The sequence below is a fragment of the Choloepus didactylus genome, chromosome 14 (assembly GCF_015220235.1).
Source record: "Choloepus didactylus isolate mChoDid1 chromosome 14, mChoDid1.pri, whole genome shotgun sequence".
Lineage (NCBI taxonomy): Eukaryota > Metazoa > Chordata > Mammalia > Pilosa > Megalonychidae > Choloepus > Choloepus didactylus.
This window is the reverse complement of record NC_051320.1, coordinates 3,804,555-3,829,084: the sequence shown is the minus strand read 5'-3', so window position 1 is coordinate 3,829,084 and position 24,530 is coordinate 3,804,555. Positions and strand designations below refer to the sequence as shown.

Genomic DNA, 24,530 nt, shown 5'->3' with positions numbered 1-24,530 from the left:
TGCTTTGAATAATTTCAATCTTTTTAAATTTATTGAGGCTTGTTTTATGTCCCAGCATATGATCTATTCTGGAGAAAGTTCCGTGAGCACTAGAAAAGTATGTGTATCCTGGTGATTTGGGATGTAATGTTCTGTATATGTCTGTTAAATCTAATTCATTTATCAAATTGTTTAGGTTTTCAGTTTCCTTATTGGTCTTTTGTCTGTTTTGATCTATCTATAGGAGACAGTGATATGTTGAAATCTCCCACAATTATTGTGGAAACATCCATTGCTTCCTTTAGTTTTGCCATGTATGTAGTTTCTCTCATGTATTTTGTGGCACCTTGATTGGGTGCATAGACATTTATGATTGTTATTTCTTCTTGTTGAATTGCCCCTTTTATTAGTATGTAGTGGCCTTCTTTGTCTCTCAAAACATCCCTGCCTTTAAAGTCTATTTTATCTGAGATTAATATTGCTACACCTGCTTTCTTTTGGCTGTAGCTTGCATGAAATATTTTTTTCCATCCTTTCACTTTCAATTTCTTTGTGTCCCTGTGTCTAAGATGAGTCTCTTGTATGCAACATATTGATGGTTCATTTTTTTTGATCCATTCTGCGAATCTGTATCTTTTAATTGGGGAGTTTAATCCATTTACATTCAACGTTATAACCGTGAAGGCATTTCTTCAGTCAGCCGTCTTCCTTTGGTTTATGTTTGTCATATATATTTTTCCCCTCTCTCTATTAATATCCTTTAATGTACCCATACCGAATCTCTTTAGTACTGAACCTTTCTCCAAGTCTCTCTGTCCTTTCTTTGTTTCTCTGTCTGTAGGGCTCTCTTTAGTATCTCCAGTAGGGCAGGTCTCTTGTTAGGAAATTCCCTCAGCATTTGTTTGTCTGTGAAAAATTAAAGCTCTCCCTCAAATTTGAAGGAGAGCTTTGCTGGATAAAGTATCCTTGGCTGGAAATTTTTCTCACTGAGAATTTTAAATATATCGTGCCACTGCCTTCTTGCCTCCATGGTGGCTGCTGAGTAGTCACTACTTAGTCTTATGCTGTTTCGTTTGTATGTGGTGAATTGCTTTTCTCTTGCTGCTTTCAGAACTTGCTCCTTCTCTTCTGTGTTTGACAGTATGATCAGAATATGTCTCGGAGTGGGTTTATTTGGATTTATTCTATTTGGAGTTCGCTGAGCATTTAAGATTTGTGTATTTATGTTGTTTAGAAGATTTGGGAAGTTTTCCCCAGCAATTTCTTTGAATACTCTTCCTAGACCTTTACCCTTTTCTTCCCCTTCTGGAACACCAATGAGTCTTATATTCGGACGTTTTATATGATCTATCATATCCCTGAGGTCCGTTTCGATTTTTTCAATTTTTTTCCCCATTTTTTCTTTTATGCTTTCATTTTCCATTCTGTCATCTTCCAGGTCACTGATTCGTTGTTCAACTTCCTCTAGTCTTGTAGTATGAGTGTCCAGAATCTTTTTAATTTGGTGAACAGTTTCTTTAATTTCCATAAGATCATCTATTTTTTTATTTAGTCTTGCAATGTCTTCTTTATGCTCTTCTAGGGTCTTCTTGATATCCTTTGTATTCTGTACTATGGTCTCATTGTTTATCTTTAGTTCTTTGAGTAGCTGCTCTAGGTGCTGTTTCTCTTCTGATCTTTTGATTTCGGTGCTTGGGCTTGGGTTATCCATATTGTATGGTTTTTTCATATGCTTTATAATTTTCTGTTGTTTTTGGCCTCTTGGCATTTGCTTAACTTGTTAGGGTTCCTTTAGGATTTGTAGACCAATTGAAGTCCTTATCTCTAATTTATCAGATCTACAGCTTCGTGGAGTACACTTTCTGTAACTAACCAGCAGGTGGCGTCCACGAGCCACCTGTTCTCCACAAGGCAGTTCTACCCTGCTTTGCCTTTGTGGTGAGTGGGGGAGTGAGTCTTGTGGGGTCCAATTGGTGTACCAAGCTTGCGTGTGTAGTTGGTGTTGCCCGCCCTGTATATGGGACATGTTTCTGGGCAGTCAGGGAGGGGGGGTGACTCTAACAATCAAATCTCCCTGGTGATCCTGAAGTTTTAAAGCTGCTGCAATAGTCTAATCCTTCAGTTCAGTCCTGCCACAGTTTGTCTCTGCCACTGACCCACAAGTCCTTGGTATTGGCGTGTGGCTCCTGAGACTTGCAAGTGGGTCCGTCTTCCAGGCCGTGCACCCCCTGGTCCTCTGTTGAGGGATGACTGTGCTATGTCACAGGTGAGTGCCGTCCCCCCAGGGCGGTTCTGGGCTCCTGGGCTTTGTAGGGAGGCTCCCAGTCTGCTGAAATGATGGCTGAATGGGGCTTTGTTAATTCACACTGCTCCACCTTCCCAACTCTGGGACAATCAACTGAGGTTGCAGGGAAGGCTAGTATCCATTGCCAGTTTTGTGGTGTGTGCCTGTTATTTGAAGCACTTCCATCACACTGGGTTGTCTGGGGCAGCTCTGGGCTATGGGGCTGGCGATGGGCAGGAGTGTTTCCTGTCCACCATGATGATGGCTGTTAGCGGACACCCCCCTTTTCTTGGAAAGTTGTGGTGTTTAGTGAATTTTCTCAGCCACTGGATTATTGCCTTTTGTCTCAGGGCTCTCTTAGTTCTGCTCTTGTCTTGACCTGCCCAAATTGCAAGTCTTTGAAGCTTTCTGTATTGGGCTTAGATTTTGCTGATCTCAGCAGTTCCACGTTTTCATGAGTGTTGTATGAAGTATGCCCAAAGTCAGATTGCTCTGTGGTGTCCAGTCCACGCAGTTCCTGGCTTTCTACCTACTTTCCTGGAGGAGTAACTAAAACATACAGCTCAGCAGTCCGCCATCTTGCCACGTTTAGTTTTATACACTATTATCATGTGTGGGTTTGTGTAAGTATCAGCACAGCCAGGATACTGAATGGTTCCATCACAAAGATACCTGTATTACCCTTTTATAGCTACAGCCACCTCTCTCCTCCCCACACCCCCTGTTCACCCCTGGAAGTACTAATCTGTCTCCAGCTCTATAGTTTTGTCATTTAAAGAATGTTACGTATTTGGGTTCATGGTTTGTAACCTTCTGAGGTTGGCTTTTTTCACTCATAATTTGCTTGAGATTTTTCCAGGTTTTTGCATCAATGGTTTATTCTTTTTAGTGCTGAGAAGTATTCCATATGGGTGTACCACCCTTTGTTTAATCTTTCATCTGTTGAAGGACATTTGAGTTGTTTCCAGTTCATGGCTATCATAAATAAAGGTCCTGTGAACATTCATGTACAGGTTATTGTGTGAATATAAGTTTTCATTTCTCTGGGAAAAATGCCCAGGAGTGCAAGTTCTGGGTCCTCTGGTAAGTACATGTTTAGTGTTTTAAGAAGTTGCCGTGCTCTTTTCCAGAGTGGCTGAATCATTTTAGATTCTTATCAGCAATGTATTAGTAATCTGATTTCTCTTCATCTTTATCAACATTTTGTATTATTGCTTTTTTATTTTTTTCTTTTTCTAATTTTAGCCATTCTAATAGGTGTGTAATGATATCTTGTTTTGGTTTTAGTTGGTATTTCTCTAGTAGTTAATGGTGTTGACCGTTGTTTCATATGCTTATTTGCCATCAGTATATCCTCTTCAGTGAAATGTCTCTTCATGTTTTTTGCCCATTTTCTAATTGGAATGTTTGTTGAATTTTGAGAGTTCTTTATATATTCTAGGTACTAGTTCTTAGTCGGATATGTGGTTTGCAAATATTTTGTTCCAGTCTGTAGCTTGTCTTTTTATCCTCTTCTCAGGATCTTCTTGTAGAGCAAAAGTTTGAAATTTTGGTGGAGTTCATTTTATCAGTTTTTCCTTTTATGGTAATGGTTTTGGTGTCACTTCTGAGAACTCTTCATCTTGTCTTAGAGCCCAAAGATTTTCTTACGTTTTTTCTAAAAGTTTTTTAGTTTTAGACTACACTTAAGTCCACGATCCATTTTGAGTGAATTTTTATTGAAAGTTTGAGGTTTGAGTTGAGATACATTTTTTGCTTACGGGCATCCAGTTGCTCCAACAGTATTTGTTTAAAAAAAAAAAAAGGCTATCCTTCCTCCATTGAATTGCTTTTGCACCTTTGCCAAAAATTAGTTGGGCATATTTGTGTGTCTATTTCTAAGTCCTCAATTCTGTTCCATTGATGCACATGTACCTCTCTGCCAACACTGCATTGTCTATATTACTATAGCTACATAGTAAGTGTTAATGTTGGTTAGAGTAATTCCTCTCAATTTATTCTTTTTCAAAATTATTTTAGTATTATAGGTCCCATGCCTTTCCATATCAATTTTAGAATGTTGGTCCTACAACATCTACAAAAACCTGCTGGGATTTTTCTTTCTTTAAACTTTTTATTTTGAAATAATTTCTAACTTACAGGATAGTTGCAAAAACAATACAAACTCTATACACAGAACTCCAGTATCCCCCCACTCTCCAGATAACCAGACCCACAATTTCAATATTTTGTCACATTTGCCGAGTAATTCTGTCCATTTGTCTATCAATCCATCATCTATCTATCTATCCATCCTCTGTCCATCCATCCATTTTCTGAACTTTTGAGAGCAGTTTCCACACATCATCTGCCTTAAGCACATAATACTTCTGTGTGTATTTCCTAAAGAACAAGGATATTCACTTATGTAACTACCTTAGGTGCTGTTATCAAGTTCAAGAAATTTAACATGATATAAAGCTTGTATTCTATAGTCTAATTTTTTCCTATGTCCAAATAATATCCTTTTCAGCCTTTTCTCCTCCATCCTTATATCCCATCCAAGATCATATATTTCATTATTTGTCATTGTCAATTTTTAAAACATTTTTTTGAATTGTGGAAACATGAAGAGCATAAACCTTCCCATCCCAGTCCTTCCCAAGCATACCATTCAGTTGGATTACTCACACTTGCAGTGTAGTGGTACTTTTACTACTATCCATTACTAAAACTTTCTCTTCACCCCAAACAGAAAATCTATACCCATTATGCATTAACTCCCTATTTCCCCTGTCCCCCAACTCCTGGTAGCCTTTATTCTACTTTCTGTCTCTATGAGTTTGCATATTCTCTGATATGGTCTTTGTGGTTACTATGGGGCTTAAATTGAACATCCTAAATCTAAAACAATCTTGTTTACTTTGATACCAATGTAACTGCAATAGCATATGTATGTAAACTATGTTCCTATACCCTTCCGTCCCCCCCAGCTTATGTAGTCCTTCACATATTACACATTTATATGAATCCAGAACCACTGATTTATCATTAGATTTTCTGCATTTGCCTTTTAGGTCTTAAAGGAAGAAAAAGTGGAGTTACAAACCAAAAAGGCAATAGTACTAGTATTTTTATTTACCTGTGTAGTTGTCTTTACCTGAGATCTTTATTTCTTCTTGCAGCTTCAATCAGTTGTCTGGTATCAAGATTGATGCAGCAGAACTCCCTTTAGCATTTCTTCTTAGGGCTGGCCTAGGGGCGACAGGATCCCATGGCTTTTGTTTATCTGGGAATGTCTTAATCTCTCTCTCATTTTTGAAAGACAGTTTTGCCAGATAAAGAATTCTTGGTTGGCAGTTTTGGGCTTTCAGCACTTTAGCTGTGTCATACCATTGTCTTCTTGCTTCCATGGTTCCTGGTGAGAGACTGGCATTTAATCTCACTGATGCTCCCTTATATGTGACGTGTTGCTTCCCACTTGTGGCTTTCAGAACTCTTTTTAGCAATGGCATTTAACAGTTTGATTATAATATGTTATGTTTTGGGCCTATTTTGAGTTTAACCTGTTTGGAATGTGTTGAGCATCTTGGATGTGTATGTTCATGTCTTTTGTTAAATTTGGAAAGTTTCCAGCCTTTATTTCTTTGAAAATCCTCTCTGCCCTGTCCTCTCTTTCTTTTCCTTCTCGGGCTCCCACCATGAGTATATTGGAGCACTTGATGGTGTCCAACAGGTCCCTCAGGCTCATTCAGTTTTCTTCATTCTTCTTTCTGCTCCTCAGAGTGGATAATTTCAGTTTTCTTTCAATTTTACTGATTCTCTCTTCCACCAGATCCAACCAGCTGTTGAACTCCTGGGGAATTCTTAATTTCCATTACTGTGGTCTTCAACTCTGTTTCATTTGTTTTCCTTTTCATAATTTCTTTCTCCTTTTGATTCCTTTTTGTGTTCATCTATCATTTTTTTTCCTGATGTCCTTTAGCTCTTTGACTATATTTAGAACCATTTTAAAAAAATCTTTGCCTAATGTATGTCAATTCTGGTCCTCCTTATTGATTGTTTTAAATGCTTTAATCTTCTCCTTTACCTGGGCTATCTCTTCCTGTTTCTTTGTATGTTTTGTAAGCTCTTGTTGATTCCTCAACATTTTGATGTTTTAATATGTTATCTCTGGAATTTAGACTCTAAGGCTTTTGTTTCTTCACTTTGTATCCAGTGAGTGTTATGACAGAGATTTGGCTTGAATGTAAGGAGCTAATCAAAACAGAAAAAAAGCATTGTTCGGTCTATGCAGATTGGCCTGTGCTAGAGCTGTCCTTCGGGGCCATACAGTGAATGATTTTGGAGACTAGCTCTTGGCAAAAGCATAGGGTCTTTCCCGGTCCTTTCTGTGCATAAATCTCATGGCCCTAGGAATTCCCGTTTACTTGTATATAAATGTCCACTTATCCCTAGGAAACAGCGTCTCTTCCTAGTCCTGGGCTCTGCATTGTGTGTACCAAAGCCAGCACAGTCTGCACACTGGATCCCAAAAAGACATATTTTTCCCACTTGCAGAATATATTCATTCTATCACCACATCCCAGAGGTTTTTAATCATTTCAGAACAATGCTAAGTACAGAGTCTCAAAATCAGTTTTGGGCATGATTCATCCTGGGGCAAAATTCTTCTCTCTGATGGACATGTGAGACTTAGAAAACAAGTGATCTACTTCCAATGTGCGATGGTAGGACAAGCATAGGCTAAACATTTCCATTCCAGAATGGAGAAATTGGAAGGAAAACAGGGGGTCGTGGTTCCCAAACATGTAAGAAACCCAGCAGGGCTAACTCCATTAGATCTCAAGGTCTGAAAGCCATCTGTGGCCTGATGCTTTGTCCTCTGGATCTGCTGTAGCACTTGTATGGGGGAAATGCTCTCCCTGAACAAGGCCCCCACCCTCTCCAAGCATCAGGATGGCATCTAGGCTCTCCATGAACACCTGGGCATGGACACCACCCTCTCTGAGTGTTGGGATGGCAGCCAGGCTCTGCAAATTCTGGGGCACAGGCCCCACCATCTGTGAGTGTTGGGGTGGCAGCACTCATCCTGAACAATGGGGTGAAAGGCCTACCCCCTCCAAATGCAGGAGCAGATGGCCTGTCCCCTCCAAGTTCAGGAGAGGATTCACGCTTTCCATACAGACGGATGGGCCCACTTTCTTGGCCCAAATAGATCTCTTTGGTCCAGACGGTGGCTTCCTTGAAGTCATTTTTCCTTCCGTTTGTCTCTTCTCTGTCCTTTCTGGCATTGCTTCTGTTTATTCAAAATTTGCAGAAAACTTCGCATGCAATTCCAGGGGGGTGTTAACCATCAGACAATAGAAATTTCCACAGATCCTTCCTGAATAATTGTATTTTCAGTCTTCACTTTCACTGAAATGGCTGATTGGATCTGTGTTCAGCCATACCCTTTTTAGCAAAGGATTGTTCGTTTAAACCTTCACAGGGAGCCCTGTCCTCTGGCGACTCACTTCTTGAAAGCTCAGGGAAGTCCATGATAAAGCCATTTCTGCCTCTAATCTCAGAGCACACTCTCTGGATAGGCTTAGAATTTTTCAAACCGTCAATTGCTGCTTGCTTTGTGCTTAATAGCTCAGTCCTTAGTTTATCTCTTTCCTCTGTCTTTTCACTGCAAGCTACAGGGAGAAACCAAGCTGTACTTTCCACATTTAGCTTGGAAATCTCCTTACCTAAAATCCAGGTTCATTGTATGCAACTTCTGCCTTCCATGTGGTATCAGAAAACAGTTTTGCCATGTTCTCTGCTGCTTTTTAACAATGATTGCCTTTCTTCTGATTTTCAATAGCATGTTAATCATTTCCTTCTAAAGCATAGCTGGAGGAACCTTTAAAGTCCATATTATCTACCAACATTCTGTTCATGGTGAATTATGTGTTTTCTGAGATTATACAAACTTTGTCTGCGGTTTTCACTCATTTTTGAGCCCTCAGAGTTCTCCCAGCCACTACCCATTCCCCAATTCCAGTGTTCTTTCCACATTTTACGTCTTTGCAATGACAGCACCTCACTTTGCAATACCAAAAACTGCTTTAGTTTCTTGGCTAAAAAAACAAATGCCATATGATGGGTTGGCTTAATTGCTGGGAATTTATTGGCTCATGGTTTTCATGTCTTCTCCTTTCTACTCCGGGATCCTTTGACTTCTGACTTCTTGTTTCTTGATTATGGCTTTCTTCGTGTGACTTTCTCTGTAAGGTTTCCAACAATACGATTAAGACCCTTCCTGATTCAGCCACCACACCTTAACTAATAATCTCATCAGAAGGTCTTATTTACAATGGGGTCGCATCCACAGCAATGGATTACGATTAAGAACATGTTTTTCCAGAGTACCACAGGAGCTGTCCTAGATTATCTGAATGGGCCCAGTGTAATCAAAGGAGTCCTTGTAAGTCGAAAAGGGAGGTAGCAGAGTCGGTGGCAGAGTGATGCAATGTGAGAAAGACTTGACTGGCCATGGCTGGCTTTGTAGAAGGATGAGGGGTCCATAGGCAAAGGATGTGGGTGGCAGCTAGAACCTGGAAAACTGATTTTCCCGTAGAGCCTCCAGAAAGTAATGCAGCCCTGCTGACACCTTGATTTTAGCTTAGTAGGACCCATTTCAGACTTCTGACTTCGAGAGCTGTAAGATAATAAATACATGTTTTTTTAAGCCACTGATTTTTGTGGTAATTTGTTAAGCAGCACTAGGCAATTTACACAGCTACTAAGTGGTACATCTGAGATTTAAGCCTTGGTCTAACTCTAAAATTTACCCTTTTTCTGTCATGCCATGATTTTGTGATTTCAAGCACTCAAATTTAATTAATACATTTATTCAAACAGTAAATATTTCTTGAGTGCCTGTTATCTAAAGAGTGAAGAATTAGGTATTGGATTCAGTGATCAGAATCACTGAATTCCGACCGTCATGAACTTACAGTCTAGAGGAGACACACAGCAGGTGGACAAGTTACTATACATTTCAGGTACAGTGATGGAACAGGTTGGGTGCAATGGTCAGGACTAAGTGAGGAGAGGTGGAGGACCCATCCCGCCGTCAGCTGGTTCTTTCAGAGGAGATAATCTAGAAGCCAAGGCCTGAAGGACTGGATGAGCCGGCTAGGGAAGAGCTTTCCTGAAGAGGGACCAGCCAATGCCCGGGCCTCCAGCCTGGAAAGCATGAGTTGGTTTGAGAGGTTCAAGGAGGCTGTTGTGTCTGAAGCTTGATGAGCATGAACGGAGGGCAGTGAGATGAGATTGGAAACGTCAGTGAAGGTTTGTTTTTGAAAGACTTATAAACTGGGGTTTCAGTCCTATCAGAATGGGAAGGCATGGATTTTAAAGAAGGATCTGACGTGGACCAGCTGATGTTTTGAAAAGGTCTGTCTGACTGCTGTGGCTTTGAGTTAGATTTGAATGGTAAGATGTAAGGAGTGAGTTGCTGAAGTTCGTGTGGTTAATTATTATGCTGGATAGGTTGGGAGAGGTCTGGGTATTAGGCAGAAAATCAAGCTTTTGTTTAATTTGAGATGCATGTAAGCATTCAGATTTAGATGTCCAGTTTGTAGTTGCATATGTAAGACTGGATCTTGGCAGAGAAATTAGAACTTAAGATACAAATTTGGAAGTCTTCAGCAGAGGTAATATTTAAAACTATTCTTGTGAACAAGGTAGTCAGTCTGTAGGAAAAGGGTCTAAGAAGAGGCAGTCTTGAGAAGGGCATGTGGTGCACCTGCTCTAGAGGAGTCCAGGTGAGGAGGGAGCACAGGCAGAGAAGGGGATCCTTCATTTCAGCGAAAGGAGCTGCATCCTGTGTTGGAGCAGGAGCCAGACTGGGTGGTTAGAACAGAAAGGAAGTTCTAACTACTACTGCGGGAACCTTCTTGGAGAAATCTTACAACAGAGGAGAGCCAAGAAATAGGGTGCAGCTGATGGGAGATGCGGGGATAAGAGAGGATTTAAAAAACTAGATACAAGAACTTGCTTGAACCAGGAGTGATCTTCTGGAGAGGGAGATTGATGTACGAGAAAGGACAGTGGAAAGGCAAAGCCTTTCAAAGGCTGAGATTGGTACTCGTTCCTACCACAGCAAGTTCAAGCCCTAGCCATTGGATTGAACTTCTAGCTCTGTGTTCACCCAGTGCTCTCATTCTGGACCAACTGAAGACGGGAGGACAGAAGGTTCCAGGTGCCTTTGTGTCTGCATACTTGTGTTAACACTGTTAACTTTCTATTCGAATGATCTTTCCCCCACTAATGCCTATTCATGTAGGCCCAGCTCAAATGCTACCATTTCTGTAAAGCCTCTCTGCTTCTATTGAGCACTAACTTTTTTTTTTGTATCTTATGACATCATCCTACAAACATGCTGATGTTTCTCTCTTCCTAAACCCTCTCTTGTTCCCATTCTCCCTCCAGCTACTGTCAAATAATCGTCTTCAAAATATCTCAGACCTTGCAGTCAAAACAATTCTTGAACTGCTATTTGCAGTTCAGTTATAAGGGTGGAGAAATCACTGATGAAAAAAGCATGATTTCTGTATAGCTGCAATAAATAAAACAATCTGGTGGGAGGCTGTATGTAAATTAATACTAACTGTATGTAAATTAATGTAAATTATAAATGTGTGCTTGTTTTATCTTCCATCTTAGATAATAAGTTTAGTAAGATCAAAGATCATATTTTATTCATGTTTGCAATTCCTATAATAATTTGGGCACATATGTTTTAATAAATGCCTGGGAGTATTGGGAAAAAATAATGTGTTTGGCCTTGCATGAGTTATTTCATTTAATCCTTGAAACAACCCTAAGAGAAGGTGTATACTGCCCCTCTTTACTGCTAAGAAAACTGAGGCTCTGAATGATCATTTAACAGAGCTTGTAAGTGATGAGTTTTAATTTAGACCCATCTCTCTGTGATCCCAAATTGCTCCTCCCTCTTTCCCCCAATAATAACTTGCACCTCTCTAGCTGGTGAGAATGTTGTAAAATGTTATTCCTGAATTCACAGGAGACTGCTGGAGTTATTCTAGATGAAGGAGTGGTCTGTTATTTGTGAAGTTGTTTTAAGGTATTTCAAATGATTACTGTTGTTATTTGTAACAGAGGCTTCTTTTTGTTACATCTACAGATTCTGAGACATCAAGGGAGATTTTTGAGTTTGTACTAAAGGCAATTCGTCCTCAGGTAGTATTAACATATTCTAATTCTTTTACAGTTGAGACTTGGGATTGTCAGACATTGATGGTGATTTTTGTTTTTTTTTTTTTTTCCCCTAAAATAGATTGATCTGAAGAGATATGCTGTGCCCTCAGGTAAGACTCTGTATTTGAGTTATAATTTTTAGATTATTAAGTTAATATCTTTAGTAAGTTCTCACTTATACTATGAGGGAAATTAACATGATAACATCTGTGATGTGTTACACTGAAATATTACAAGGAAGCTTTTGGGACATTGTTTTTAGCTCACAAACTCTGGTCGAGATAGTCACATTTAGGTAGATGATTAACAAAAAATTAGGGTGTCTTTCAGGGAATCCACATGGTTGATTATGACTTTGAATAAATCCTGATCCTACTTCTAAACGTTATTTTGGGGTTCATCGGCCAAATCATGGGCCTGTTGATCCATACGAGGGTTGTGGTTCCAGAGCTCTGATCAGAGTCCCTGTTATTATTATATTGTAATCTCATCAGCTCTTCATAAACAGTTTAACGTTGGCATATACTTGAAGTTTTCCTAGTTCTTTGTTCTGGCTTATGTTGTCCCATTATAAGTGTATATATTTTTGCAATTACAGCTGGTTTACATTTACTTGCCCTGCATGCATCTCAATTTAGCACCTACCTTCTGGACAACTACATTTCTTTATTTGAAGTCCTATCAAAATGGTGTAGCCATACAAATGTAGATGTGAAAAAAGCTGCAAATTCAGCCCTGGAATCCTTTCTGAAACAGGTACTACCAATTCAGCTTTCATTAAACATGCTTTTCCCATAACAAACTTGAATTTCAATCTTGTGCATATATATGCAAATAAGAATGTATTTGTAGAAAAGAGCTTTATTATTGGTCAGCTGTGTGGGTGGTCCCAGGATGGAAAGAACACTAGGAAGATACCAGCCCTGGAGTCTCATGGATAGACAAGGAGGAGTGGAAGGAAGTGCTGGGGCTTGGCAGCTCCTGAGAGCCAGATGGCCGAGGTCCAGGAGTTAGACAGGCAGCTGGGCTGAGGCAAAGAACCATATCTCACCACAGGTGAGGGCCGGCTGTCGTGTTAAAGACGCTTTCAAAAGACTTTCAGAAAAGGGAGAGCCCATTTGCTCTTATATGTTTTCCAACTAGATAAGACAGTCACAGAATTTGAGCCTGCAGGTACAGAAACATGTCTCAGTTGGCGAAGAAGAACTGTACCTGTGAGCACTGGTCCGGCACAGATGACTGAACATCCAAAGGTATATGAGAACACTTTCTGCTAGGCTGAGTGGCAAGGGCCTTATACTGCTTAGCTTGGCCTGATGATAAATTCAAAAGATACACAGCCAAAGTGGTGTTTGAAGCAGTATTACGAATGGATTCCTGGAACCCCATCTGAACTGTAGTGCGGACGGCACTGGCCTAAGAGTAGGGCCATGAGTGCAGGAAGGAGGGTGGAGAGAAAACATTGCCATCCTTTTTCTGGATATGGCCCAACTCCCACAAAAGGATGAAATGGGTATACTTTGTTTTCAGTACCCTCCCTTTCTCATAATGTCCTTTTCAACTTCTTGGTGTGCCCTGCTTTTCTAAACCTTCCCATCAGGCTCACACTCTCTACCAGTTTATTCTGGGCATTAAGATTACCTCCTCTTCCTGGCCCTTTAGTAAAAAAAATCCTTTTCAGCTTAATTTGGCTGATCTTGTTAAGGAAAATAAAGGTTTTAGGAATCATTTTTTTACTAACGGACACAAATATGTTTGTATCTTAATAAACATTGGCTCAAATATATCTCTTAACAGGTAGAATTTCAGGCATTGTTTCTGAGTGAATTAAAATTTCTGGGACTTGTGCAGAGAGATGAGGATTTGTGCAGAGGGGTCATTCCTGGTGGCCAGGCCTCAGCCCTGCTCTCTAACTACGCCTGTCTTTCTTAGCTTCTTTTTGTCTTATTTTTTGAAAATCACAGTTTTCAAGTTTACTTCTCCATGATAACATAGCAGTGTGGGAGGACTGTGTGGTGGACTGTGTAGCTGTACCCTCTGTTCTGTGTTGACCTAACGGTGTACTTCTGAGCTCGCTGATCTCTGCATCTGCACAGCTCCTATGACACGCTGAGTCAGAGGTGATTGCTAAAGACTTGTCTGCGTTGAGAGCATTCATTCAAAACTTGTTTTTCTGTGCAGACTTCTTTCTGTGTTCCCTGGTCTTTTCAACCCCTTTTTCTAGGAAAAATGCATCAGCTTTTAATACAGCTCTGTTTAAGAGAGGGTCTTTCTGAAACTGATGGGGACTGAGTAGATTGAAGCAGTGATCCTTTATGTGTAAAAGCAATTGTATGCGGCTGTAGCAACTCAGAAACAATTTTAATCAAACAATTCTAGTCTTTTTACATTTGTATAGATTCTTTTACTTTGCTATTAAATATTTCTAAAAAAATATGTAATTGCAGGTTTCTGTTATGGTTGCGAAAGATGCGGAAATGCATAAGAGTAAGCTGCAGTACTTTATGGAACAGTTCTATGAAATCATTAGAAACATGGATTCAAACAACAAGGAGTTATCCATTGCTATTCGTGGATATGGACTTTTTGCAGGAGTATGGTTCATTAATTTACTCTGTTTTATCTTTGTATTTTCACTTGACTGTTTAAAGAATATACTTTATTACATTTTTGAGTGGCGTCTCACACTGTGACAATCTTGTTTGTTTATTATTAAAAGTTAAGGGTTTTTTTGAGTACCTACTATGTACTAGGATTCTTTATGTGTATCATTGTAAGTCCTCATAACTCCTACAAACTGAGGATTATTCCATTTTACAGATGAGCAAAGTGAGACTTAGAGAAAGTAGGTAATTTGTCCTAGGACACATAGTAATTGGCAGAACTAAAACATAAATCCAAGTCTTAAGACTGGAAACATCATGTTTTTTTCACTATGCTATGCTGCCCCTTATTTATGAAATAAAATTGTAGTTGATCTCCCACAAAGTTTTAGAAAGAAAAGTTCTTATGACAGAAAGATATATATTTAAGGATTTTGGGAGTAACCATGACTATTTCTCTCCCAGAAGGTGATTATGCCTTCTGCTTTGTAGAGAAAATAACGTTTTGCCTCTCTTTCTACAAATTTATCCATCAGTGTCTACTTTCCTGTTTTGGAGAATGAGGGTCCCTTCTTCTAACCTTTTTACTCTCACTGTTGATTCCTTCTACTTATGTTTCCTCAAGGTTTTTGCTTCTAAATAATCCATTTTTTTAAACTCTTCATCTCCATTTATCTCTATTGGCTCCTTTAAATACACAGAGAAAATAGTATGTGGGAGGGCTCAGACAAAAAGAGATGTTAAATATTTGAATGGAATTTTCAGCCTATGCACTACAATCTAACCGATTTCAACTCATTCAGTGTAGCTAGAGCACATGAGGTGAGCAAAAATGAGAGGACCACTCATGTCCTGAAGGAGGCTGGACCAAAGTCTGAAGTCTAAAGAAGCCTTTGAAAAATCTGAAATTGGGTGGTAGCCCGATCAGAGTTCTGCTATTAAAAGAAGGTTCTGTGTTCAGTTGTCATTCTCTTCCCCTGGATGGCTCGCCTCATAGGGGCAGGTCCTGTGCTGCATTTGTCTTTGGGACCCTCCATCGAAGCAATGCCTAGAATAGAGCTGACAGTGAATAAATGTTTTGTGTACAGATAAATTTTTAGAGTGTGATTATAGATTATTTTAAAAAGCATCTTTATAAGATACACTGTATTTTAAATCTGTATTTCTTTTCAGTTAAAAAGCTTGTTGATATTCTGTTTATAATAACATATCACATTAAATAATATTTAAATTTGCATTATTTTGATGTTGATAAGACTGAAAAATATTTTTGCATCCCCTTTCCTAAAGCCTTGTAAGGCTATAAATGCAGAAGATGTTGACTTGATGTACATAGAGCTTATTCAGCGTTGCAAGCAGATGTTCCTCATGCAGACAGATACCATCGAGGACCACGTTTATCAGATGCCAAGTTTCCTCCAGTCTATTGCAAGCGTCTTACTTTACCTGGACACAGTAAGTGAAATAGCTAATTAAACTGAGCAGTTTTAAGTATTTAATATCAGTTCTTCAAATAATTTGATGGAGTTTTGTGGTACGTTTCATACAGGAACCATTGAAATCAGTGTGACAATTTTAATAAGTATTTTGTGTAAATAGAAATATTGTCACAAAATGTGATTTTTTTTGCTATCCCAAGTAGGAAGAGAAATTTGTTACACTTTTCTTCTTTCTAGAAGATTAAGAATTTCTGCTTGGCACAGAGTAGAACCTTCAGTATTATTCAGACAGTTTTACTCTGATCTTAGGAAGTCATAATAATAAATGTTAAACTTAGTAGATTAGATAAAAAGCCAGGCTTATTTAATATTTGTTGGAACTGCTTTGATAATCTGTATCATTCCTATATTTATTTATTCCCACCCCTAACCCTTACTCTACTTTCTACTCTGGTAGGTTCCTGAGGTGTATACCCCAGTTCTGGAGCATCTCATGGTGGTACAGATGGACAGTTTCCCACAGTATAGTCCGAAAATGCAGTCTACATGCTGCAGAGCCATGGCTAAACTTTTCCTAGCCTTAGCAGAGAAAGGCCCAGTCCTCTGCAATTGCATTAGTGCTGTGCGTAAGTGTGACATTCATTCTTGGGTTTTGATGGTTTTTTTTGTTTGGTTGGTTGGTTTGTTTGTTTTGCAGTTTTTTTTTTCATTAAAGAAGTTGCAGGTTTACAGAAAAATCATGCAGAAAATGCGAATTTCCCATACCCCCCTCCAGTTTTCCCTTTTATTAACACTTATCATTAGTGTGGTACTTTTGTTATAATGTATGAAACTTTAACATAATTTATGAAATTGTTATAATTTATAATTATTATATTAATAATTTATATTAATATAATTGTACTGTTAACTATAGTCCATAGTTTACATTACGGTTCACTGTTTTATACAGTCCTATGGTTTGGTTGTTTCTGAAATTTTTATTCTAGTAACATACATACAACCTAAAATTTCCTCTTTAAACCACATTCAAATATATAATTCAGTGGTGGTAGGTATCAGTTACATTCACAATGTTCTACTGTCACCATCGTCCATTATCAAAAATTCTCCCTCACTCCAATCAGAAACTTGGTACTGATTAAGCATTAATTTCCCATTCCTTACCCCCAGCAAAGCCCCTGGAAACCTATATTCTAGTTTCTGACTCTCTGAATTTGCTTATTCTAATTATTTCTTATCGGTGAGATAATACAGTATTTGTCCTTTTTTATCTGGCTTATTTCACTCAACATGACGTTTTTAAGGTTTATCCAGAACTGCATTCCTTTTTACAGCTGATTACTCTTCCATTGTATGTATATACCACATTTGTTTTTCCATTCATCTGTTGGTGAATACTTGGGTTGCTTCCATATTTTGGCAGTTGTGAATAATGCCACTGTGAACATCAGTGTACACATCCCTGCTTGAACATCTTCTGGGTATACACTGAGTAGCAGGATTGCTGGGTTGTAGGGAAGTCAATACTTAGCTTCTTGAGGAACTGCCAAACCGTCCTCCACAGCAGCTGTGCCATTTTACATTCCCTCCAGCAGTGAAGAAGTGTTCTGATTTCTCCATATCCTCTCCGATACTTGTAGTTCCCCATTTGTTTAATAGTGGCCATTCTAGTAGGTGTGAAATGATATCTCATTGTAGTTTTGATTTGCATTTCCCTAATAGCTAGTGAAGATGAGCGTCATCTTCAGGTGATGTGGTTTTTAGCCGTCTGTATTCCTCTTTGGAAAAATGTCTATTCATGTTTTTGCCAATTTTTAAATTGGGTTGTTTGTCTTCTTATTGTTGAGTTGTAGGATTTCTTTATATAGTCTTCATATCAAACCCTTATCAGGTACGTGGTTTCCAAATATTTTCTCCCATTGAGTTGGCTGCCTTTTCACCCTTTTGACAAAGTCCTTTGTAGCACAGAAGTATTTAGTTTTGAGGAGGTCTGATTTATCTATATTTTTCTTTTATTGCTTGTGGTTTTGGTTTAAGGTTAACAAAGCCACCATCTGTCACTGTTCTTAAAAATGCTTCCCTATACTTTCTTCTAGGAGTTTTATGGTCCTGCCTCTTATATTCAGGTCTTTGATCCATTCTGAGTAAATTTTTGTATAAGGTGTGAGGTAGGAGTCCTCTTTCAATTGTTTTGGATATGAATATCCAGTTCTCCCAGCACCATTTTTTGAAGAGACTGCTCTGCCCCAGTTGAGTGGACTTTGGAGCTTTGTCAAAAATCAATTGACCATGGATCCAAGAGTCTGTTTCTGAAAATTCTCAATTCAATTCCATTGATAAATGTGTCTATCTTTATGCCAGTACCATGCTGTTTTGACCACTGTAGCTTTGTAATATGGTTTAAATTCAGGAAGTGTGAGTCCTCCAACTTCATTCTTCTTTCTCAAGACGTTTTTGGCTATTCAGGGCCCCTTACCCTTCCAAATAAATTTGATGATTGTTTTTCCGTCTCTGCAAATAGGCTGTTTGAATTTTGATTGGGATTGCATTGAATCTCTAAGTCATTTTTGGTAGAATTGACAGCTTAATGATATTTAGTCTTCTAATCCATGAACACAGAATGTTCTTACATTTATTTAGGTCCTTTGATTTCTTTAGCAATGTTTTGTACTTTTATGAATATAGGTCCTTTACATCCTTGGTTAAATCTATTCCTAGATATTTGATTCTTTTGGTTCCTATTGTAAATGGAATTTTTTCTTGATTTCCTCCTCAAATAGTTTATTATTAGTGTGTAGAAACACTACTGATTTTTGAGTGTGGATCTTGTATTCTGCCACTTTGCTGAACTTGTTTATTAGCTCTAGTAGCTTTGTTGTAGATTTTTCAGGACTTCCTAAATATAGGATCATGTCGTCTGCAAACAGAAACTTTTACTTCTTCCTTTCCAATTTAGATGCCTTTTATTTCTTTTCTTGCTGAATTACTCTAGCTAGACTTTCCAGCACAATGTTAGGTAACAAGGGTGACAGTGGGCATCCTTGTCCTGTTCCAGTTCTTATAGGGAGAGCTTTCATTCTGTCACCATTGAGTACAGTGTTAGCTGTGGGTTTTTCATATATACCCCTTATTATGTTGAGGAAGTTTCTCTCTATTTCTATCTTTCAAAGTGTCTTTTTCAAGAAAGGATATGGGGTTTTGTCAAATGCCTTTTCTGCTTTTTGGAATCTTTTCAGGCCCTCTCCCACGGCCCTTTGGATTGGGTCTCCATCACCTGCATGGGTACCTGGCCCTGTATTGGCTGGGAAGGACTCATCAACCACCTGTCAAAGAGCCTTAATACAAACCCAATCAATAACAAAATCCTAGACAAGAGAAAGAAACTGACCTTCAGAATAAACCCATCAAGTTAATCAGATGCCCAGATAGCTGCAAAAAATTGCAAGGCATACTAAAGTGTGGGAAGATATGGTTCATTCAAAAGTAAAAATTAAGATGTCAGAAGAGATACAGAATTTGGAACAACTAATCAAAGATATTGAAACAAATCTCCTAAATCTATTCAAGGAAATGGCTAAAGAGATAAAGCATATTAGGAAGACACTAGATGAGCATAAAGAAGACTTTGAAAGCACATAAAGAAAAATAACAGATCATACATGGAGAATAATCTGTTTATACCCAGAGTAACTACTGATAATGCTGAGCTTCTCTCCTTTTGATATTTGGTTTTTATAAGTCTAATGCCTTTTTGTACTTGAATTCTTCATGAATGCCTATTTTCATATTTATTTCATTTTTTTGTATTGTACCATTTTAAGTTCCTTCTCCTTTCTTTATGTATCTATTTTTTCACTTATTTTCTTTGTGGTAATAATGGGGCTTTAAGTTACCATCCTAAATCTGTAACAATCACATTTGATATGATATTGTGCCAGTTTGGTGATATATTATGTCCCCCACAAAATGTATATTCTTTTAATCCAATCTTGTGGGATATTTGGATTAGGTTGTTTCCAAGGAGATGTGACCCACTCAACTGTGGGTGAGAACTCTAAATTATATCCGTGGAGGTGTGGCCCTGTCCATTCAGGGTGGGTCTTGATTAGTTCACTGGAGTACTTAAGAGCTCAAGAGCTGACATAGACGCTGATGCCTGGAGATGCTTGGAGATGCAAACAGAAGGATATTTGGTGATGCTAAGCTAAGAGATGAAGCCCAGAGTTTGCCCCAGAGAAGCTAAGAGAGGACCCCTAGATGCTTAGAGAGAAACGCCCTGGGGGAAAGGAGCAACGATGCACAGGAGCTGAGAGAGAGGAGTGAAGACAGAAGCCCAAAGACACTTTGGAGAAGGTAATGTTGAAACACAACCCAAGAGCAAAGGACCAGCAGACAGCCACATACCTTCCCAGCTGACAGAGGTGTTCTGGACACCACTGGCCTTTCTTCAGTGAAGATATCCCCTTGTTGATGCCTTAGTTTGTACACCTTTATGACCTTAGAACTGTAACATTGTAACCTAATAAATTCCTTTTTTAAAAGCCAATCCATTTCTGGTATTTTGCATAATGGCAGCTTTAGCAAACCAGAACAGATACCAACCTAATTGCTATAACATACACAAACTTTTCCTATCCTCCCCTCTCCCCACCCTCTAGTTGTACTTGTTACAAATTACATCATTATAACTTGTTAGTCCAGAGCCATAGATTTATCATTACTTTTTATCCATTTGTATTTTAGAACCTGAAAAAAGTTAAAAGTGGAGCTACATAGCAATTAATATAATACAGTAGTACTGGCATTTATAATTACCCTATGGTTACCTTTACTGGAGGTCTTTACTTTTTATGCTGCTTCAGTCCACTGTCTAGTGTCTTTTCCTTTCAATCTGAAGGGCTTCTTTTAGCATTGTGTGTGGGGCAGATGTAATGATTACAAACTCCCTCAGCTTTTGATTATCTGGGAATGTCTTCCGTGCCCTTTGGAAAACAATCTCACTAATTATAAAATTCTTGATTGATAATTGTTTTCTAACAGAAATTCAAATACTTTATCCCCTTGCCTTCTTGCATCCATGGTTTCTGATGAGAAATCTGCACTTAAGCTTAATGGAATTCCTTTGGGTACATGGCATATTGCTTCTCCCTTGCAGCTTTAAGAACTCTTGCCTATTTGGCATTTGACAGTTTGACTAGTACGTGTCTGGGCATGGTGCTCTTTGAGTTTATCCTGTTTGGGTTCTTGGTTGTCTTAAATATGTACATTTGTGTAACTGTCATTAAATTTGTGATGTTTTCTGCCATTATGTCCTTGAGTATTCCTTCTGCCCTTTTCTCTCTTCTTTTTTAGGGACTTCTATAACACATATGACTATATCTCTTAGGCTCTGTTAATTTTTTAAAATTCTTTTTTCTTCCTGCTCCTCAGCCTGAATCATTTCAGTTGTCTTGATTTCAAGTTCACTTGTATTTTTTTCTGCCAACTCATATATGTTGAAACTCTCTAGGGAATTTTTCATTTAATTACTGTGGTTTTCGACTGCAGTATTTGTTTGGTTTCTTTTTTTTAGATTTAATTTTTTTTATTATTCATTTTATTAAGATATATTCACATACCACGCAGTCATACAAAACAAATCGTACATTTGATTGTTCACAGTACCATTACATAGTTGTACATTCATTACCAAAATCAATCCCCGACACCCTCATTACCACACACACAAAAATAACCAGAATAACAATTAAAGTGAAAAAGAGCAACTAAAGTAAAAAAGAACACTGGGGGCCCTTGTCTGTTTGTTTCCTTCCCTCACCTTTCCACTCATCCAACCACAAACTAGACAAACAGGAGTGTCATCCCTATGGCCCCCCCAATCCCACTGTCCCCCCTCATAAGCCACATTTTTATGAAATTGTCTTCAAGATTCATGGGTTCTTGGTTATAGTTTGATAGTTTCAGGTATCCACCACCAGCTACCCCAATTCATTAGAACCTAAAAAGGGTTGTCTATATTGCGCATAAGAGTGCCCACCAGAGTGACCTCTTGGCTCCTTTTGGAATCTCTCTGCCACTGAAGCTTATTTCATTTCCTTTCACATCCCCTTTTTGGTCAAGAAGATGTTCTCCATCCCACGATGCCGGGTCTACATTCCTCCCTGGGAGTTGTATTCCACGTTGCCAGGGAGATTCACTCCCCTGGGTGTCTGATCCCATGTAGCGGGGAGGACAGTGATTTCACCTTTCAAGTTGGCTTAGCTAGAGAGAGAGGGCCACATCTGAGCAACAAAGAGGCATTCGGGAGGAGGCTCTTAGGCACAATTATAGGGAGGCCTAGCCTCTCCTTTGCAGCAACAGTCTTCCCAAGGGCAAATTCCATGGTAGAGGGCTCAACCCATCAAACCACCAGTCCCCTATGTCTGTGAGCATGTTAGCAACCATCGAGGTAGGGCAGGCCAATACCCCTGCATTCTTGTTTGGTTCTCTTTTAAAATACTTTTCTCTTTATTGAAATTCTCATGTTGTTCATTCACTATTTTTCTGATATCCTTTTGTTCTTTCTCTGTTTTTTCCCTTAGTTTCTTGAGCATTTTGAGAATCAGTTTTTTTAATTTTTTGCTTGGTATGTCCAGAGTGGTGTTCTTCATTGATTCTTTCTTCATTTTTATCTTGTTCCTTTTGATGGGCCATCAATTCCTGTTCTCTGTTTGTCTTGTAATGTTTTGTGGCACACTGTGCATTTTAATAGTTTAAAGTGTTAACTCTGTGTTTAGTTCTCTGAGCTGTCCGTTTCTTAAGTTTGTATCCTGCTAGTGATATGACAGAGATTTCCTTGATGCCAGGAGCTAACAACAACAATGGCAAATCAACACAAAAAACACGTTTCATAGTCTTTGCAAATTGATTCTGCATGGGTCGCTGCTCTCATTCAGAGTTTAACTCCCCCATGAAGAAGATCAACTGAAGGAATATGAGGTGTATTGTGTTCTCCATCATTTCTGAGCCTATGTCTTACCCTGGCTATGTGCTTGCTTGTGTCTTAGGAATTGCCCCAGTTACAGGAATTCAAATGCCCACTGTACTCTCTGTGAAATAGAATTTCTTCCCTTCCTGGGTGCTCCATAGCATGACTTAAAGCAGGTAATCCTTTGCTCCAGGCCACGTTGACTTAATTTTTTCATACATTGCTTTAGTGGTCTGCAAGCTGCTTCTGCCTGCAGGGCAAGTTCTGGGAGGTTGAGCCACAGAGGAAGTTTCCTGGTTCAGTCTTTCAGGCTGCCACCATTGGTTGATAGGCACATTGCCAGATTTGATTGGCACCAGTGTACAGGCACCTTATACTCATGGGTTTACTCTGCTCCCTCTGGAACAGGACCAGGGACTCTTCGTGGGCATGCGGGCTGATCCACACCATACTGGGATGGGGGAGAGAGGGACCAGCAGGGAAACCAGGAGCATCGTCTACCTTTTGTAAAGTTGTGTTTCCTTGATTTGGCATTTGCCCAGTTACTGCAATCCTATAGTAGAGTTTTGAGGAAGATGGTTTTGCCAGTTTTTGCTAGTTGTTCAGTGATTCTGTGAGATAAGACATCTCGAGTGTCTTATGCCACGATGTTGGTCTACAACCTATTATGTCTTTTAATGAATGATTAGTTCTTACCGTGTTATTTGATGTATGTCAGGAAAGCTTGCAAAATTCTTTTATGTGTTTTGATGCCTCTTAGAGTGTTCCTAGTATTTTAATGGACCAGATGTCCTCTTTCTTCACCCTTTTTTTTAATCTTTTTTCCCTCCTCTTGCCTTGAATCTCAATATTAGGTCAAAATTTAAAACTGAAAGAATTAAACAAGTTAGTGAAGAAAATTGAGAGGTAAAGTTATATCCCCCAGTATTGTGGCTGTCATTTTGTTGACTGTTCTGGTTGTATTTCTCAGTGTCTCTTTCATTTTCTTTTTCAGTACATCAGGGTTTGATCAGAATATGTTCTAAACCAGTGGTCCTTCAAAAGGTAAATTTGGAATCAAATATTTTGAGTTGTCATTGGAAGTTGGAAGTGTTGCTGAGATTTTTAGTATGTAAATATGCAAAAGTGTTCTAAGTTATTAGCCATGCCTTACTTAATGAAAAATGTAGCACATAATGCTTCTATCTTTTGTCAGGTGAATAAACTCCTACATTATGAAACATCCATAAGCATAACTTGACCATTATTACACATTTTTACAAAGAGGAAATGTTTTCTCACTTGAACCTTTAGAGCAAAATGCTAAGATGTGTTAGGGAGGGATCTCTTAATTACTGTGAGTTACAGGAAACAGGATGAGATGCTAGATTGAGCTGTGTAAGAAAGTGAGATAAATGATTGATACTGTATTCATTGGATATATGTCAGGATACTTAGTGGTGCAGCACTGATTTTGTCACCATTATAAAAATCATGCTTTTTTTTTTTTTACTATTGTTTCATAAGATAATATGTCTTCCCCAATCTAGTTGTATAATCTAGTACTGGTAGCTGTATGAGCCTAGAAAATTATGAAAATCAGTATATCCTATCAGGGATACTTACTGTGTGAACACTCCAGGAACTACATTACTTCTTCTCCTGGCCAGGGCCCTGCATCCGAATCTGAAGACGACCATGTGTTGGGGGAAGTCAGGACGGGCAAGTGGAAGGTGCCCACCTACAAGGACTATTTGGATCTTTTTAGAAATCTCCTGAGCTGTGACCAGATGATGGTAAAAATTACAATTTTAAAGCCATGGAAGCACCCTAGTTCCTCTCTTTATTAGTAACCACAGTTTTAGACTTTGTGCCAGTTTGAGTGTATTGTGTCCCCCAAATGCCATTATCTTTATAGTCTTGTGTGGGGCAGAAGTTTTGGTGTTGGTTAGATTTGCTTGGAGTGTGCCCCACCCAGCTGTGGGAGATAATTCTGATGAGATGTTCCCATGGAGGCGTGGCCCCGCCCATTCGGGGTGGGC

At 38.9% G+C, this 24,530-nt stretch overlaps 1 protein-coding gene across 1 annotated transcript in view; it reads left to right on the top strand.

Moving 5' to 3' along the window:
- The window catches only part of PRKDC (protein kinase, DNA-activated, catalytic subunit), a 228,453-nt gene that overhangs the window by 11,568 nt on the left and 192,355 nt on the right, over positions 1-24,530 (top strand). The window contains exons 8-15 of the mRNA XM_037802445.1: positions 11,424-11,479; positions 11,577-11,607; positions 12,096-12,253; positions 13,945-14,091; positions 15,391-15,555; positions 15,997-16,165; positions 23,504-23,553; positions 24,159-24,284. Of these exons, the coding sequence (XP_037658373.1) occupies positions 11,424-11,479; positions 11,577-11,607; positions 12,096-12,253; positions 13,945-14,091; positions 15,391-15,555; positions 15,997-16,165; positions 23,504-23,553; positions 24,159-24,284 (902 nt within the window). The remainder of the gene's footprint in view (positions 1-11,423; positions 11,480-11,576; positions 11,608-12,095; positions 12,254-13,944; positions 14,092-15,390; positions 15,556-15,996; positions 16,166-23,503; positions 23,554-24,158; positions 24,285-24,530) is intronic.